This window comes from Malaclemys terrapin, chromosome 18, assembly GCF_027887155.1.
Source record: "Malaclemys terrapin pileata isolate rMalTer1 chromosome 18, rMalTer1.hap1, whole genome shotgun sequence".
Lineage (NCBI taxonomy): Eukaryota > Metazoa > Chordata > Testudines > Emydidae > Malaclemys > Malaclemys terrapin.
The window spans coordinates 24,977,653-24,994,515 of NC_071522.1; the positions used below are offsets into that span (position 1 = coordinate 24,977,653).

The 16,863-nt window shown below is 61.9% G+C and overlaps 1 protein-coding gene across 2 annotated transcripts in view; it reads right to left on the minus strand.

Annotated features, from left to right (window-relative positions):
• Nucleotides 1-201: 201 nt before the first annotated feature.
• STX1A (syntaxin 1A) overlaps nt 202-16,863 on the minus strand; it is a 304,457-nt gene continuing 287,795 nt past the window's right edge. The window contains exons 8-10 of one of the 2 annotated variants that reach the window (XM_054008657.1): nt 14,339-14,476; nt 8,280-8,390; nt 202-5,338 (exon numbers count right to left, since the gene is read on the minus strand). In XM_054008657.1, the coding sequence (XP_053864632.1) occupies nt 5,261-5,338; nt 8,280-8,390; nt 14,339-14,476 (327 nt within the window). In that variant the 3' untranslated portion in view covers nt 202-5,260. Of the gene's footprint in view, nt 5,339-8,279; nt 8,614-14,338; nt 14,477-16,863 lie in introns of those variants that run through there. The other variant, XM_054008658.1, reaches the window with a different exon arrangement.

Genomic DNA, 16,863 nt, shown 5'->3' on the forward strand with positions numbered 1-16,863 from the left:
TCGGGTTGGCAGCTGGAGGTGGGGGGCTGCTGTATGCTACCTACCCCACAGAGGCCTATTCCTTCTTTAGCTGAGGGCTTCAACAGGCCCTTGGAGGAACAATTCTGTTCCTGGCTGCAGCACGGCCAGGCCCAGCCAGCCAATGGAGGTGCCCTCTCTTTGTCCCTCCCCTCAGCCGCAACAGAGCGAGGAGCCCACTGCTGGGTTTACGGCTACAAATGTTTATTCTACATAAAAATTCCACCAAATGGGAAGCTGTGTTGCACCCAAAGCTGGGGGCGGCGAGCGAGCTGGGGGTGGGATGGGAGCTGGATGTAGACAGGAGGCAACGTACAATGTTGTTTTAACCATGGGAACAGAGCAAGTCAGGTTCAAGATCCACATAGAAAACAAGGACACTTAGCTCACGGTACAGTGACGTTACAACCAAGGGGTTGCTCTGAACTCTTTCAAGTACACTAATTAAAAAACAAATCCCCAGTATGAGTGAAAGCTGCATGTACCCCCTCCCCTCCCTTGCTCCTGAAATACTGTGTCAAGCCCCTGGCGCTGGGAGGCCTAGGGGCACATAGGACAGATGCTTCTTGAGAAAAGATGTTTGTAACGGAAAAGTAAAATATCTTCCCCACGCCCAAACCCAGCATGGCTAATCGCATCCCCTCATGGGACAGGCCAGGGCTCCCCGAGGTGCAGGGATTGCACTATTGCACCAACCCCCCTTCCCTCCCCTATCCCCTAGAGAATGCCCTTAGCTGTGCCTGCTGTAGGCTTCTCAGCCCCCCTGGTTGGTGGTTATGTCAGCCCCTCACGGAGCAGCTGCTGGGAGGGGAGCCCTAGCTGGGCAGAAGCCCACTTGCTGTATTGCTGTGTCCCCAATTACACCTGCCCCCTTCGTATTGCTGGTTTCCTCACTGCCCCCCCCCCCCTGTTCTGGCAGCAGGGTGGTGTGCTGAGTGCAGAGTCTCCCTGCAGCGGGGTCTAATGCAGCCCCTGCACGTGAGGATGGGGGCAGGGCTGTCTGGCTCACCCCGGCCGGTGTTCTAGCCCTGCTTCTAAAGGCTGCGGAGCCTTCTGCCTCCGCAAGGGGTGTCTAGGAAGAAATAGCTGGCCAGCCTCCACAGCAGCTGCATTGTTTGAGGGGCGACCACCAGTCCTTGCTCCCCAAGCGCTGTCGCTGGCAGCCCGTTATTGCTTGCCTACGGCAGTAGCCCTTCCCTGGCGGTCACGTGGGCCAGGCTTTGCATGAGGCAGAGCACAGCAGCATCGTATTCAATCTCTCTGCTAGGGGGGCAGAGGTGCTGGTGCATTCTAGAATCCAGGCCCCAGCCTAGCCCAGGAGCAGCTGCCACTGGCTGGATGTGTCCAAAGGCAGCGTGTGACCGTGCAGCCCTTCTCCCCCAGCAGGGCTGCCAGGGCCAGGGGGAGGATGACCCTTGACCCTGCCCATTTCTCAAGCTTGCTGTGACGTAGCTGCTAGCAGCTCAGGACTACACAAGGGTTAGGCCCAGAACCCCTGTGGGACTCAAGCTGCGCAATGCCAGAGGCTGGTTACCTGGAGGGAGCCGCACCCAGCCCAGCTGTTCTAGCGCTATCTGCGGCCTGCCCTGCCACGGCTGGAGGCACCAGCAGCAGCTTGGCCAAGCACCAGCCAAAACCAAACACATGCTGCTTTTCTCTCCCAGTGGCCCCGGGGCTGCTGGGGGAGGGGGCTGGAGTTGACGCCTCATGTGGCAGCAGCCAGCTCTACCCTGATACCCATGCTGTGCCTGGCACCCTGGGAATTGCAGGTGCTTTTGCAGGGCCTTCAGTACTGGTGGTGCAAGGTGGGGACGCTCATTTAGGCCAACTCAGCAGGTTGGGGCCTGTGGAGGGGGATGGGGACTAAATACTGCAGCACAGGTGTTACCACACCAAGGCGGAGGCTGGGTGGCCAGTGTCCCACTGTGCCCCAGCACATGGTGCCCAGCAGGCCTGGGTCAGCCCAGTCTCCATTCAGCCTGGTGGGATACAGCTCAGCTGGCCACCTCCTGAAAGCCACCTGCCGACCTCAAGGCATCATGTGAGCCCTGTCTGCTAGGGCTGGTCACCCTCCACCTACAGCCCCTCGGCTCCCCTCTCCAGGGTGCTAAGGGCCAGCCCCACCCAGCAGTGCTGGGAGTGGGGGTATGAGTCTCAGCTCACAGGCAGCTGGTCACAGCCCCTGCGCTTGCTGCGTGCAGCACAACCCCTGACCCCAGTCCCAGCAGCACAGCACCCAGGCCGGACCCAGGTCAGCTGCACAGCTGGGCATGACAGAACCCACCTGTGCAGCTCTCCCCCTGGCCACCCCTGCCACTAGTCACAGCACAGCCTCAGGCAGTCACTGGGGATTTGGCTTTCAAGGGGTGTTATGTTAGTTCAATGGGGTGCGCTCCCTTTGCTCCCCTCTGCCCTTGGGGCCAGGAGGTGCCAGCATAGCCCCTGCCTGGCTGTCTCCCAGGGAGCAGGTGCTCTGGTGATGGCAGGACTGAAGCCAAACGTCGGCCAGGTGGGGCAGGGACGGACGGACTCTCAGAGCCCCACAGCTGCGGTGGTGACTCCGTTGCAGGTCAGGCCTTGATGCTAGATACTGACTGGTGTCTTTGGGGCCCGGCTCCCCTGCCTGCTCCCCCAGCCTGGGGACGGACCATCTGGCACTGGCATAGGCTGACCAACTCCAGTTAAAGCCCTTGCCTGCCACGCACAGGGCAAGCCCCTCCCCACACGCTGTGGGGATCCAGGCAGGGCCTTGGCTGAGCCCCACCCCAGGCAGGCGAGCCCAGCTGGGCTCTTGCTCTCAGGTGTCTCCGGGCACACAGAGCTGCAGGGCTGGGAAGGTCAGAGGGCCAGGCTCTCGCTGGAGGCTCCCTCCAGCAGGTTTGCAGGCTGCCACCACTCACACGTTCGCTGCAGCCCTTGGGGCGGGGCGGGGGGATGTGGTGCCCTGAAGCCAGCAGTGGCTTGGTGAAATGGTCCCTTGAGCACTCAGTGCTGATGAGCTGGGGGCGAGGTTGGGGCACCCCTCGAGGAAGGCCAGGGGGCTGGCATGGCTCTTGCATTACAGCTGAGGTGAAGGGGGTGCTCCTGGCTAGGGGAGGGACAGAGCCAGCCCTGCAACACTCTCAGGGAGCTGGAAGAGATGGAGCTTACAACACTGAACGGTAGCAGCCCACTGGCAGTTCAGGAGCCTGGCTGCTCCGTGGGGGCCTCAGCCTGGGGGCAGGGGTGACTGCAGGGCTCCCATGTGCAGCCTGCACCCTTCCCCAACTGGCCAGACACAGCAGGGTTGGGGGAATCAAGCGTGGTTGGGGCACAGAGCCCAGGCCTGTCGCAGGGGAGGGGTGATGGGGGCCAGGCCTGAGCCCTGCGTGGCCCAGAGAGTGGGGCTCAGAGTGCCATGCCCAGCGGGGAGGGGGACAGGAAAGAGCAGCCAGGCTGCAGTGGGATCCCTCCCCGGGGCAGCACCAAGCAGTCGGTCACCTCTCCACCCCCATGCGCCAGCCTCAGAGAGCTGAATGCAGCCAAAAGGCAGTGCAGGGCCCTGGCGCCCCTTACCACAGTGGGTGTGGGGGCGGATGATGGGGGCTAGGGGCAGGGCCGAGAGCTGCCTGCAGGAGCCCCAGCACTGGAAGGGCTGCCCAGTGACCCACACCCAGCACAGCCTGAGCCTCTGCTCTGGCCTCATCCCCTTTCCGGGGTGGGTGGCACAGGCAAGTCAGCCGCTTCCTGCCCAGCCCCAGAGGTGGCTCCAGGCCATGCAGTGGCCACCAAGCTCCTTGCCATCTGCCTGATTGGTGCTGCCCGTCTCCCCAAGGCCAAGCGGGCATGGAGCAGCCCAGGGAGCACTGATGCCGTGGTAAGCATCAGCACAGAAGGGTCATAGTGCTCGCCAGGGGGGCAGTGCAGCAGAGCACATGCCGTCCTACCCCGACAACCCCCCCGCCCCACCCCCATGGAACTGGGCCCAGCCAACCACACAGTAACGGCTGCAACATAGGCCCAGCCTTGCGGAAAACACCCTCCAGCCACAGCAGGGCAGCAGCAAAGGGAAATAAGCCCCCTGCAGCCAGCCAGAGGGGAGGGGAAGGGGCAGCACCAGGGACTGGGCCTTGCACCAATCAGCCAGAGAGGGGAGGTCAGGGCCAGCGGAGGTGGGCACTGCAGCGAGCAGGCAGGGGTGGGTGCAGTGGCAGGTATGGCCGGGGGAGGGAGCACTGTGGGGAACAGGCGGGGTGTGTGTGACACTTTATCAGCAATGCTCTGGGGAGGGGGAGCACTGTGGGAAGCAGCAGAGGGATAGGTGCAGTGCCAGGCGTGCCCTGGGGATGGGGGCACTGTGGGAAGCAACGGGGTGGAAGCAGTGCCAGGTATGGCCAGGGAAGGGAGGCACTGTGGGGAGCAGGTGGGGTGTGTGGCGCTTTGTCTGCAATGCTCCAGGGGGGGAGGGGAGGGGTGGCACTGCGGGAAGCAGCAGTGTGGGTGCAGTGCCACGTATGGCGGAGGAAGGCACTGCAGGGAGCTGCAGAGGGGTAGGTGCAGTGCCAGATGTGCCCTAGGGATGAGGACACTGCTGGGAGCAGCGGGGGTGGGTGCAGTGTCAGATATGGCTGGAGGAGGGGGGCACTGCAGGGAGCAGCAGGGGGTAGATGCAAGCCAGGCGTACCCTAGGGAGGGGGGCACTGCAGGGAGTAGGCAGAGGGATGTGGCACTTTGTCAGTAATGCCCTGGCAGAGCAGATGCAGAAGGAGCTATGACTACCCACTGGCAGTGCCAGGCTACAAAGCTGGGTGGGGACTGGCTGGCTAGCTCTCTGCTCTGTGGGGGGACACAGCACTGCCCCTTGCTCTCCCTCGCCCAGTGCCATTGGCATGCCCTGCTGTCCTGCACCTGGCACCGTGCTAGGAGACTCACTACATGAGGGCAGCCTGCCTCCCTCCTCCCCCCACTGCGCCAGCTGGCTGCCTTGCTTTAGGCTCAGTGCTGCATGCGTGCTCTGCCCTCCATCGGGCCCAGCTCCCCCCATGTCCCAGCCCCACACACTGGCCGCCTGCCCCCTTGCCACACAGACGCACCGCACCGTACACACAGTGTTACAAAACGATCATGCATTAGAAACTGAAATTCTGCTGGGAAGGCCCCTCCCTGGCGGCTGCAGGGCTTGGTCCCCCTCGGGCACGGCTGGGCCTGGCAGCTCGGCAGCTCCATCCCATTGTCTACAGAGAAAGTTTCGCCTTGGCAAGGTCTATCCGAAAATGCCGCCGAAGGTGGAGGCGATGACGATGCCCAGGACCACGCAGCAGATAATGATCATGATCTTCTTCTGCTCAGGCCACCCCACAGCACCGACAGGGGAGAGAGGGGGAGAGGTTACAATCCAAACCCCAGCACCCAGGACGAGCCCCTTAGCTGCCCAGCGCCCCCTGCAGGGCAGTGCCTGCCTGAAACCCCAGCTCAGCCAGATACAGGATCCCCCAGCACCTCTGTCTCACCAGCTGGACTGAGCCTGTTCCGCAGCCTGGGGGCAGTGCTGAGACCCCCCTCCGACCACGCAGCCACCGGGGGCAGAACTACTGCGCGTTCTCTCCTGCCTGGAGAGCACGTCAGTGCCAGGCCAACCGGGATCCCTGGGCCCTCCTGACCCAGCCAGGGGCTCCCTCAGTGCAAAGCCGGGTACACGGGGAGTCAGAGACGGGCTCCGTTTGCACATACATTGCCCTGGGCAAATGCCTGCAGGGCAGCGCTGGGCTGGGCCCAGGCTGCAGAGCAGCGGGGGTGGGCTCAGCCCATGTTCGCTTGGTAGCTCTCAGGAGGGCCTTGCTCGCCCCACTGCCTCGAAGCCAGAGGGCTGGAGGAGAGAGGGAATGCACCCTGTGGTAGGGTTACCATACGTCCGGATTTTCCCGGACATGTCCGGCTTTTTGGGCTCCAAATCCCCATCCGGGGGGAAATCCCAAAAAGCCGGACATGTCCGGGAAAATCGGGACATACGGGTGGCGGTGCTGGGCCAGGGGCCGGTGGGGCCGGGGGTGCCGAGCGCCGAGCGCCGGGGGCACCGAGCGCCGGGGGCCGGTGGGGCCGAGCGCCGGGGGCCAGCGGGGCCGAGCGCGGCAGTGCCGGGGACTGGGGGCGCCGAGCGCCGGGGGCCAGCGGGGCCGAGCGCCGGTGGGGCCGGGTGCCGGGGACCGGGGGCACCGAGCACCGGGGGCCGGCGGGGCCGAGCGCCGGTGGGGCCGGGGACCAGGGGGGCCGGGGGCCGGGCCAGGGGGTGCTGGGGGGGCCGGCGGGGCTGGGGGGTGCTGAGCGGGCCGGGGGGTGCTTGGCCGGGGGCCCGGGGGCCGGGCCGGGGGGTGCTGAGCGGGCCGGCGGGGCTGGGGGGTGCTGAGCGGGCCAGGGGTGTTCGGGCGGGGCCAGGGGGTGCTTGGCCAGGGGTCCGGGGACCGGCAGTGCTGGGCAGGCCAGGGGTGCTTGGCCGGGCCTGGGGACGGCACCCCAGGGCCCGAGCCGACCCAGGCTGGAAACGCCGGGGGGGCCAGCCTGGGCCGTGCCTCCTCCCCCCACACCCCCCTTACCTGCTTCAGGCTCTCCGCGAATCAAATGTTCGTGGGAAGCAGGGGAGGGGGCAGAGTTGGGGCGGAGACTTTGGGGAAGGGGCGGAGTTGGGGCTGGGGGCGGGGCCGGGGCCCGGGCTCGGTGGAGTGTCCTCCTTTTGGAGGCTCAAAATATGGTAACCCTACCCTGTGGCCCTGAGGCTTGGACAGGCCTAGCCGCAGCCAGCCCATTCTGTCCCCCTCCCCCGTCCCCTCCAGCGTGGGAGTCATTCCCTGCTGTGAACCTGGCCTCCATCTGTGGCTGCTCATGCCTGAGGGCTCAGGGCCAGGCGTGGTCACTGAGAGCGCAGTGCCATGAGGCCTGGACCGAGCTGCCCCGAGAGGGATGGACACATTGTCCCAGGGGCTAGAAACGCCCCCACAGCACCTCGCCAGGGCATCTCCGGGGTGTTCCTTGTGCTCACGCTTCCGGGCAGGAGGGGTGCTTGTGAGTCGCCAAAGACCACCCCCCACATGTCACTAGAGAACCAGCCAGGCTCTGGAGCAGCAGCCTGTGGCCACCTGGACTAGCCACCGGATGCTCTGATGCCGTGTGACAAATCCCAGCTGGTCTGGGGCAAAGCCCACAGCCCTGGCGGCAGTGGTACCGGAGGGCTGGGGTGTAACTGGGGCAGGGCAGCAGCCAGTTGCCTATTTGTTCTGGCAATCGCAGACGGCGCGGGCCTGCCCGTTCGGGCTGCGAGTTCCGACTCCCCGCCGGCATAGACGACTCGTGCCTCTCCATATTGGGGGGCACAATCTAAAGGGTGGGGGCACATGACCACCCGTGTCTCCTCTGCCTTCTGACCCCCTCTCCATCCCACGGTACCTGCAGGGGGGAGGGTCTGTCCTCTCCCTGCACCTTCCCTCCCCCCGACCCCGCGCACATTTGGCCGCTCTCCCTGGCAGCTGAGCGGGGAGCAGGACGGAGCCGCTTCTGCCTAAGAGAGCCTCCCCGCCCAGCTGCCACGTCCGCCCCTCCACGCCTGGCCAGCTGCTCCCTGTGAGCTGCCACATCCCCCCCCATCTCCACGCCCAGCTGGCTGTGCCCTGGGTGGGAACTGCCACGTCCCCCACCCATGCTGCACTCTGTGGCCGGGCCCCACACGCTCCTCTCCACATTGAGTCCCCGACCGGTCGGACAGGCCAGACCCAGGTCTGCTCCGGCCCATTCTGAAGAGAAGGAAATTGTCCCTCCCCAGGAGCTGGCATGGCACAGCTAGGCCTTCTCCAGAGCTGAGCCCTGCAGCCTGGCTCATTTCCTGGGCCCAGCCTAGTGTGCAGGCCCGGCCCTAGTGCCTTCTCGCTCTGCCACCAGTTGGAGCCCTTCTCTGCTCTCAGCACTGCCCATGTCTTGGGATAACAGTAACTGTCGCTGAGACGCCCTGCTGGGGTCTGCTCTCCAGCCCACACCATCCGCTCCCCCGGCCTGCACTGGGGGGGCTGCACTCCCCAGCCCACATTCAGGCAGGCCTAGCCACATGGCAGCTGGAGTACCCTGTGCCAGATGATGGGGAGCAGGGCCCTAGGGACAAGGGGCTGATGGGTCACAGGCCCCACAGCAGGAGCCCTGGTGTGTGCTATCCAGCAGTGGGCGGCACATCCCTAGCTCCTGGGGCAGAGCAGAGAGGGGCTGCAGGCCCAGGACTGGCCTTTGCTGCACACGCTACTCACCCGCCTGGCTTTGCTCTGGTACTTAACAGCCTTTTTGGTGTCAGACACAGCCCGCTCCACGTAGTCCACAGAGTGCTCAACGTTGTACTCAATGCGGTCAATCATCTCGCCCTGCGCAGCACGGGAGACAGACAGACAGCCAAGCCAGAGACCACACAGAGGCAGAGACAGACAGCGAGGACACACAGACAGACAGACATGAATTCCAGTCACCCATCCCCCACCTGCTCCCCTTACTTGCCTGCTCTCATCCTGCACCATCTGCAGCGCACGCCAGGGTCCTTCCCAGCACTTTACACTCTACAGTGTGAATGCACCATGGTCACTGCTCCCCCTGCACAGGAAAGAGAGAGCGAGTGTGTGTGAGTCTCTCGACATGTCTCCTGCCGAGCCCTGCCCTGCACTCGGGGGCCTGGAGCCGGGCTGGGGGGAGAAGGACTTCAGTGCCCAGGCCGTTTGGGAGTCCCCAGACCGAGCTGCTGCGTGGAGATGTTTGCACTGCAGCTGCTGGCTTCCTTGGACCCCCAGCTCCTTGCCCCACTGGACACTCCAGCTCCCTACAGTGGCCAGGCAGCTGCAGAACCCTATGGTGGCCAGTCCACAGGATGGGCTGTCCAGGTGGTTTGTTGTGCTCTGAGGCAGTCCCTTGGCAGACAAGTGGCCATGCTGTGCTCAGCGGGGCAAGCAGATACGCCTCAACCCAGACGGGTGGGCTGGAGGGGTTGCTTTCCCCATCCGGGACTGGCCCGTTGGTGTAGGACTTTGGGACGTCAGGGTAAGCTACTAGAGAAACTTTTGGCATTTGTCACCAAGGACTCATAACTCTACCAAGAAAGCAGGCCCCAGCAGCCACAGACACCAGCCTGCATAGAGCAGACATCGCACAGAGAGACAGGCACAAAAGCTACAGCCATGCGTGGACAACCCCCCACCGCACTACTGTGCACACACCCACACAGCCACAAGGAGCCAACCCCCCCCGCTGGGGGTGCTCTGCACCATCAGCTGGGACCATGCAAACCCACAGCCTGGGCCCTGGGATTGGAGCTCTGGGCACCATTTAGCCATGAGTTTGCGGATGACACAAAGTTGGGAGGTATTGCCAATTCGGAGAAGGATCGGGATATCCTGCAGGGAGACTTGGATGACCTTGTAAATTGGAGTAATAGAAATAGGATGAAATTTAATAGTGAGAAGTGTAAGGTGATGCATTTAGGGATAAATAACAAGAATTTTAGTTATAAGCTGGGGACGCATCGGTTGGAAGTAACGGAAGAGGAGAAGGACCTTGGAGTCCTGGTTGATTGCAGGATGACTATGAGTCGGCAATGTTACGTGGCCGTGAAAAAAGCTAATGCGGTCTTGGGATGCATTAGGCGAGGTATTTCTAGTAGGGATAAGGAGGTGCTGGTTCCGTTATACAAGGCACTGGTGAGACCTCATTTGGAGTACTGTGTGCAGTTCTGGTCTCCCATGTTTAAAAAGTATGAACTCAAACTGGAACGGGTACAGAGAAGGGCCACTAGGATGATCCGAGGAATGGAAAATCTGGCGTATGAAAGGAGACTCGAGGAGCTCGGTTTGTTTACCTTAACCAAAAGAAGGCTGAGGGGGGAGATGATTGCTCTCTTTAAATATATCAGAGGGATAAATACCAGGGAGGGAGAGGAATTATTTCAGCTCAGTACTAATGGATATAAACTGGCCGTCGGGAAGTTTAGGCTTGAAATTAGACGAAGGTTTCTAACCATCAGAGGGGTGAAGTTTTGGAACAGCCTTCCGAGGGATACAGTGGGGGCGAAAGACCTCTCTGGCTTTAAGATTAAGCCTGATAAGTTTATGGAGGGGATGGTTTGATGGGATAAAGTGATTTTAGCCAATAGGTCAATAACGTGCCATTGCTGGTAATTAGTAACAATGGTCAATGATGGGATATTAAAAGTTACTACAGAGAACTTTTCTAGAGGGTCTGGCTAGAGAATCTTGCCCACATGCTCGGGGTTCTACTGATCGTCATATTTGGGGTCGGGAAGGAATTTTCCTCCAGGGTAGATTGGCAGAGGCCCTGGAGGTTTTTTGCCTTCCTCCGCAGCGTGGGGCAGTAGTCGCTTACTGGAGGAGTCTCAGCGATTTGAAGTCTTTAAATCATGATTTGGGGACTTCAACAGCTGAGTCAAGGGAGAGAATTCTTCCAGGAGTGGGAGGGTCAGCTTTTGTGGCCCGCATCATGCGGGAGGTCAGACTAGATGATCATAATGGTCCCTTCTGACCTTAGAGTCTATGAGGCTGCCAAGTTGCCAAGAGCAGAGCAAGGCCTGCCCTGACAGGGAGAGGTTCTACCGGCTGTGAAGGCCAGGTCTGGGGGGGTTGTGGGACGGGGCAGAAGAGAGACATGGCCGAGGTCCATTCCTGTCTGTAACAACAGGGAACCAGCCTGGGGCAGGCTGATCCCGGCTGGGAATCCTGTGCCCTCCATCAGAGGTCAGCAGTTACAGCAGGAGGTGCAGGATGGGGGACTGCAATGTGGGTCTGGGGGAAGGGCGGGGTGTGTGCAGTGGGGCGGTACTGCGGTGTCCTGTGTTAGCCCAGGCTGTCTGGTCTCCTGTTCCTTGCCTCGGAATCAGCTGGTCTAGGATTCATTTGGGTCTATGGTGTTTTATTTGGGAGAGGGAGCCCCACTACATCCGCAGAGCCCCATCACCTGCCCATGGGCCTTGGCATATGGCTTGCAGTGCCAGCCTCAGCGAATTGGATGGGAGGGTGGCTCCTATCCTACTTTTGGTGCAGGTCCTATTAGAAGTGACCCGTGCATGAGGGAGGAAGGAGCCAGAGACTCGCTCAGGACAGGGCCCCTCTGCTGTCCCTGCTGTGCATGGGGCGGGAGCAGGGCGTCTCAGCCAGCAGGCAGCCCACAGTGCTCCCTGCCCCCGCCCCCCACGGAGCGCCTGCCCAAGCTACTCCCTCAGGGCCCAGAGGGGCCTTGCTATTGCTCAGCCTGCCCGGGAGCCAGGGCCCTGCCAGTGGAACCGGAGGATGGCCTGGCCCTGACGCAGCCCCAAGTCGGGGCCAGTAGAAAAGTCCCTGCGCCACACCCAGCATTTAACGGCTCAGGCTGAAAGGACCAGGGAGAATGACAGCAGCAGGATCAGCGCCTGTCCGCAGGGCATGGGTTCAATACACTCTTGAGCCACTTCCACTGAACCTTTCACATTCCAGATACCCCCCTCCCCACCCCCCAGCTCCTCAACCCACCCCAGCACTGGATACCCCCCTCCCTGCCCCCACCACGCGGGCCCCATCCCAGCTCCTCAACCCCCCCAGCACTGGATACCCGCCTCCCTGCCCACACCCACCCCATCCCAGCTCCTTACCCCCCCAGCACTGGATACCCCCCTCCCTGCCCCCACCACGCTGGCCCCATCCCAGCTCCTTACCCCCCCAGCACTGGATACCCCACTCCTGCCCCCCACTACGCCAGCCCCATCCCAACTCCTCAGCCCCTCCCCTCCAGCACTGGATACCCCCCTCCCTGCCTTCCCACCATGCCGGCCACATCCCAGCCCTTCAGCCCTCCCATCACACACTGGAACACCCCATCCCGATGGGCTAACAGCTACCCCTCTGCCTGAGGTCAGGTACCGAGGGGGTGGGGGCATCCCACAATGGGACGTGGGGCAGGACTGGTCTCAGTCAAGTGCCTGACGTGTCCCATATCCCAAGAACTGGGAACGCTCCCTGCTCCTCATCCCAGCACTGCCCTGTGCCCCAGCTGCCCTCATGGTGACCCGCAGGGCGATCAGCAAGCAAAGGCAGGCAGCATGGCTAGTGGTTCCAGCAGGATCAGGGAGCCAAGAGCCCTACATTCCTCTCATGACACCTTGGGCAAGCCACTCAGCGCCTCCTTGCCTCAGTTTCCCCAGCTGGGAACAGGGGTAGTAACAGACGGCATTACCCCAGGGCAGTAACAGTGTATGGAGCATGCTGCAGGTGGCCTCAGCAATGGGTTTGTGTGGCAATGCAGCACCCTCCTGCGCTGGCACCATCATGCTGTGTGGACAACTGGGGCCAGCAGGCCAGGCCCCCAGCGTGTGGGAGATCCAGGACAGTCCTACAATGGGGAGGGAGGGGGCCGGAACCTCCCATTGAGACACCCCCAGCCTTGCTTTGGTATAAGGGCATGGCTTGTGCAGCAATGGCTGTGGGCGGCAGTGGTGCTGGGGTTAGCGGCAGAGAGCTGAAGTCCTGGCTGCTCTTCTGTGTGTGTGTAACGCTCCCAAGGCAGTGCCAGCTGCGCGGGGTCCCGCTGGGTAGGGGACATGGCTTGGAACTGACCCCAGGTGCTTGGGGCAGCTCTACCCTCAGATCAACACCCAATCAATGCAGTGAGAGCTCGGCACCATGTGATGCTTCCCCCAGAACAAGGGGGTGGGTCAGCCTGGATCCTGCAAGGCCTGCCAGTGCCAGCGGGGGGCGCAAGGCTGCTGCTGTCCAGGCCCAGCTCTCTGCATGGAGCAGTGTCCCCTCACATGCCATCCCAGGCTACAGCCCCACACTCTGCAAGGGGCTCCCTGGGGGCCAGCAGGAGACAAACTGAACTACTCGCCCAGCCCAAAAACCCGCCCGCGCTGTCAGAGCCCAGAGCCAGCCAGGTGATGAGTGGAGAAGGGAATCGCTGGAACATCTCCAGAGGCAGAGACAGGCTCCTGGCGCACTGGGGGACCGGCTTGACGCCTGCGCGGCCACGGGTTGCTATTCTGTGACGTTCCACACAGCTAAGGAGGGCTGAGCAGGCTGCCAAGGGGCCAGTGTCCTGCAGCTCCACGGCTCTGGAGCTGGGGGTGGGGGGAGTTTCTTTCTCCGGGAGCTGCCTGGCTGCAATGGCACCTGCCCTCCATGCTGAGGTGCACGGCCCCACCCCTCTGCAGCCCGGCTGCAAAGGCCCAAGCAGACGGACCGGCCTCACTCTCCACCGCCTCGAGGTACCCGTGCGCTGCAGTCCCAGGGGAGCTGGAGTGAGTGGTGCCCAGCATTCCCAGGATCCTGCCCCTCCTCAATGCTGGTCCCTGGGCTGGGGAGGCATCACACACACATGCAGGAAGCACAGGCCATGCAGATGAGAGCATGCAGATGTCTGGCCCACACCAGGGCATGCACGTTACCTGCTGGTTGAGACACGCTCATCCAAGGGGTTGGTGGCAGCATGTCAGGCAAGAAGAGGGGTCAGGAAGGGGCCTACGAGAGCAGGCCAGGTTCACAGGCTCTGCCAGGAAGCCCAGGCCTAGTGCTACATGTTCACTGCCCGAGGAAGCTGGCTGGGCTTGTTTGCCTGCTGCTCCAGAGAGTGCAGTGTGAGCCCCTGTAGGAGGGCATGCTCGGGGGCCTATCCCCGTGGGCACCTCCCTCTGGGCTCCCAGGGCCCAGTAAATGGATCGGAAACCCATTTACAGAAGGTTCCTGCAGAGGGACTCCAGGAGCAGACAGGCCTCTCTGCGAGGTCACCACCTCCCTGCCCACGTACAGCACCTAGTGCCCCAAGGTCCTTCGGTTCCCCTGTTCTACACCTCTCCCCTCAGGGCCCTGCCTTGCAGCCCCCAGGGCCCCGTCTGCCACAGGGCCCTGCTGGGACCTGTTAGCACATGGCAGGCTCTGAAGCCAAGGTGGAGCGCAAGGATCATTAGGACAATGGGGGAGGGGGTGTCAGCCCCCAGAAAATGACCACACGGCCACCTAGAAGAGAAAGGACCAATTCCAGCCCTGGGGCAGCAGCTGAGATGCTGCTGAAGTCAGTGGCAGGTGCCTGCTTGCAGCGGGGCTGGACGTGGGGCACGTACTCCCTGCCAGGGTGCATGGCAAGCCCTCCATCCCCACCCCAGGCCCAGCATCTCCCCACGAGTGGGCAGGGCACTAGAGGGGAGGAGAGTCATGCACATGGCCCCAGTGCCCTCCCTTGGAGCAGACAGGATCTGTCTCTGCTGCTGCACCTAGTAGGGGTCCTAGGGCCCAGCAAAAGCTGCAGCACCAAGCAGCGTGGAGCGGGCGTGGCCCCTGCCCCCACCGACCTGGCTCTCCACCAGCATGGCCATGTCCATGAACATGTCGTGCAGCTCCCGGATGCTGGTCTCCAGCTTGATGATCTCGCTGTGCCGCGTCTCGATCTCGTTCAGCGCCTGCTTGGTGATGTTGGAATCCATGATGATCTGCCAGGAGAACGAGAGACAGGGCCCATTCCTGGGGGGTGGCTCAGCCAGCAGGGAGCACCCTCCTGGGCACGGGCACCATGCACCGTTCCCAGGGCAATAGTCCGGGCAGGTTCCTTAGCCACGTTTTCTAAAGGCCTGTCGAGGTGCAATGGCAGGTGCAGAGACTCTAGGGTCGGGTAACACCCATGCAGGTGTTGTGACGAAGTGGGACTGTTCTTAATGTTTCCTCTGAATACTGTGTGGGTGCCTCAGTTTCCCCTATGCATTTCTTAAGTCTCTAGGAGGTGGGATAAAGGCCAGTGTGCATAAATCACTGACACGCTGTCTCCCTGGCAACAAATGGCCAGGGCCCTTCCCCCCTGCAAGGGAATAGCTAAAGGTGAACAAAGAGATCAGGTGACCTCCTGGCCCGGGAAAGAGACAAAAAGCCCAGAGAAGGAGGGGCTGGAGGGGGTTTCAGTTTGGAGCTAGCTGGGGACTGGAAGAGAGGGCAGACGGGGGTCTGCCTCACAGGGCCCCAGAATGGACCCGGCTGAAGGATCCCCTTCTCTGTACCTATATTCTCTGTTTTAGACCGTGTTCCTGTCATCTAATAAACCTCTGTTTTACAGTCTGGCTGCGAAGTGGGGGGGTGTGCAGGACTCTCTGGCTTCCCCAGGACCCCGCCTAGGCGGACTCACTGTGGGAAGCGCACGGAGAGGCATATGCTGAATGCTCCCAGTAGAGACCCAGGAGGTGAAGCCGTGTGAGCTCCTTGCCCTGAAGACAGTCTGCTCCAAGGGAAAGGAGGCTCCCCAGAGTCCTGACTGGCTTTGTGGGGAGCAGTTCCAGAGCATCGCCCGGGGACTCCGTGACAGGTGTTACTGCAGTGACTGTGCCCACAGGCTGCCCAGACATCACATGTAGCCTAGGGCACATGGGCAGACAGTGCTGGCAGAGCTGGAGTTGGTTCCCACAACCAGACAAAAGCAGGTGTCATTCTGCAGCCGGGACCATGTGTGATGCCAGGACTTGGTGACTCTGTCCCACAGCACGAAGCTGGATGTGCTCCCCCGAAGGCTCTCGAGCTGCTCCCACAAGAGACGCTGACCCCCCTCTGCACTGAGCTGGGCTTCTGCCTCTACCCCTGCTCCCGGTCCTTTCCCTGCGGGAGCTGAAGGCTTGGGGCCTCCTCCCAGTGGGTGCTAGTGGATGGGATGTGGGGCGGAGAACCCTGCCAGCCTGTCCGTGTGAACGCACTTGTCTGAGAATATCTAGCAGAGCACTGGGGCCAGCAGGCCTCCCCTGGGCTGGGCACATCCCCTTGTATCCCTGCCTGCCTCGTGGGCTGGGTGAAAGGTCTGGGCGTTTCTGCATGCCACATGGAGCAGGGGGCGCCCAGGGAAGTGCCCTGCTGAAGAGCAGGGACCTGCCCACTCTAGGGGTGCAGCTCAGCTGGGAAATGGGGTGTTCTTCCACGCAGCCGCCCTGGCTCTGGTTAGCCAGGGACCTGCCTGGCTCTGGGATCCAGCGCTGGAGTCTTTCCCCTCCAGGCCAAGAGAGCCCAGACTAGCAGTGGCTGGAAGCTGTCTCCTTCTAACGCTGCTCAGTGCCTGTGTGAAATGATGTGGGGGGTCTCAGGGCAATAGCTCGTGCCCCTCTACAGCCCTGGCTCCAGTCTGGCTTGGTACAGAGGCCCAGGAGAGTGCTGATGTCTCCAGGACAGGACAGAGAGAGGGAAGAATATTGCCACTCCCCGTGCTTCAATCTCATCTGTGGCTAATGGAGGCCATAGGGCACTGCCAATCCAGTCCCCTTATAGGGCAGACACACTTGACACAGCCCCATGGTTCATGCCTATGCCAGGGAAGGGTATTGTCCCTGATCCCAGCTGTCTGGAGCAGGGAACCTAACCCTGGGTGGCATTGCATGTGCAAGGGGCTCTGCTCCCCAGGGTGCCTCTCTTCACCGTCATCGCTTTACTGGATGAGGTCTGGGCTGCTGGCTGCATTTTCTCACCCTAGGCAGCACTGGCAGTTAAGATGGATTTCGCAGGCTCAGCCTAGGATTAGCCTTCAAAAGGATTGCTGGACCTTTGAACAGTGAGAATTTAAGGTCTATGGTCTCATGAAGCCTCTGCCTGATCCGGCCGGGGAGCGTCCGGTGGTGAATTGCCTCTGTCTCTAGTCTGAACAGGGGGTGAGACGGCAAACGCTGAAATTACATCCTTCTGACCCAACACTTGCCTTTTCCCTCACTTTGCTTGTGGCCTGGTAAGAGGCTGTTTTGATTTCCTACCCCCTGAATCCCAGCTTCCAGACAATGCAGAGCAAGGAGGGTTGGTCCTGCGTTGAGCAGGGGGTTGGACTAGATACCTCCTGAGGTCTCTTCCAACCCTGAGATTC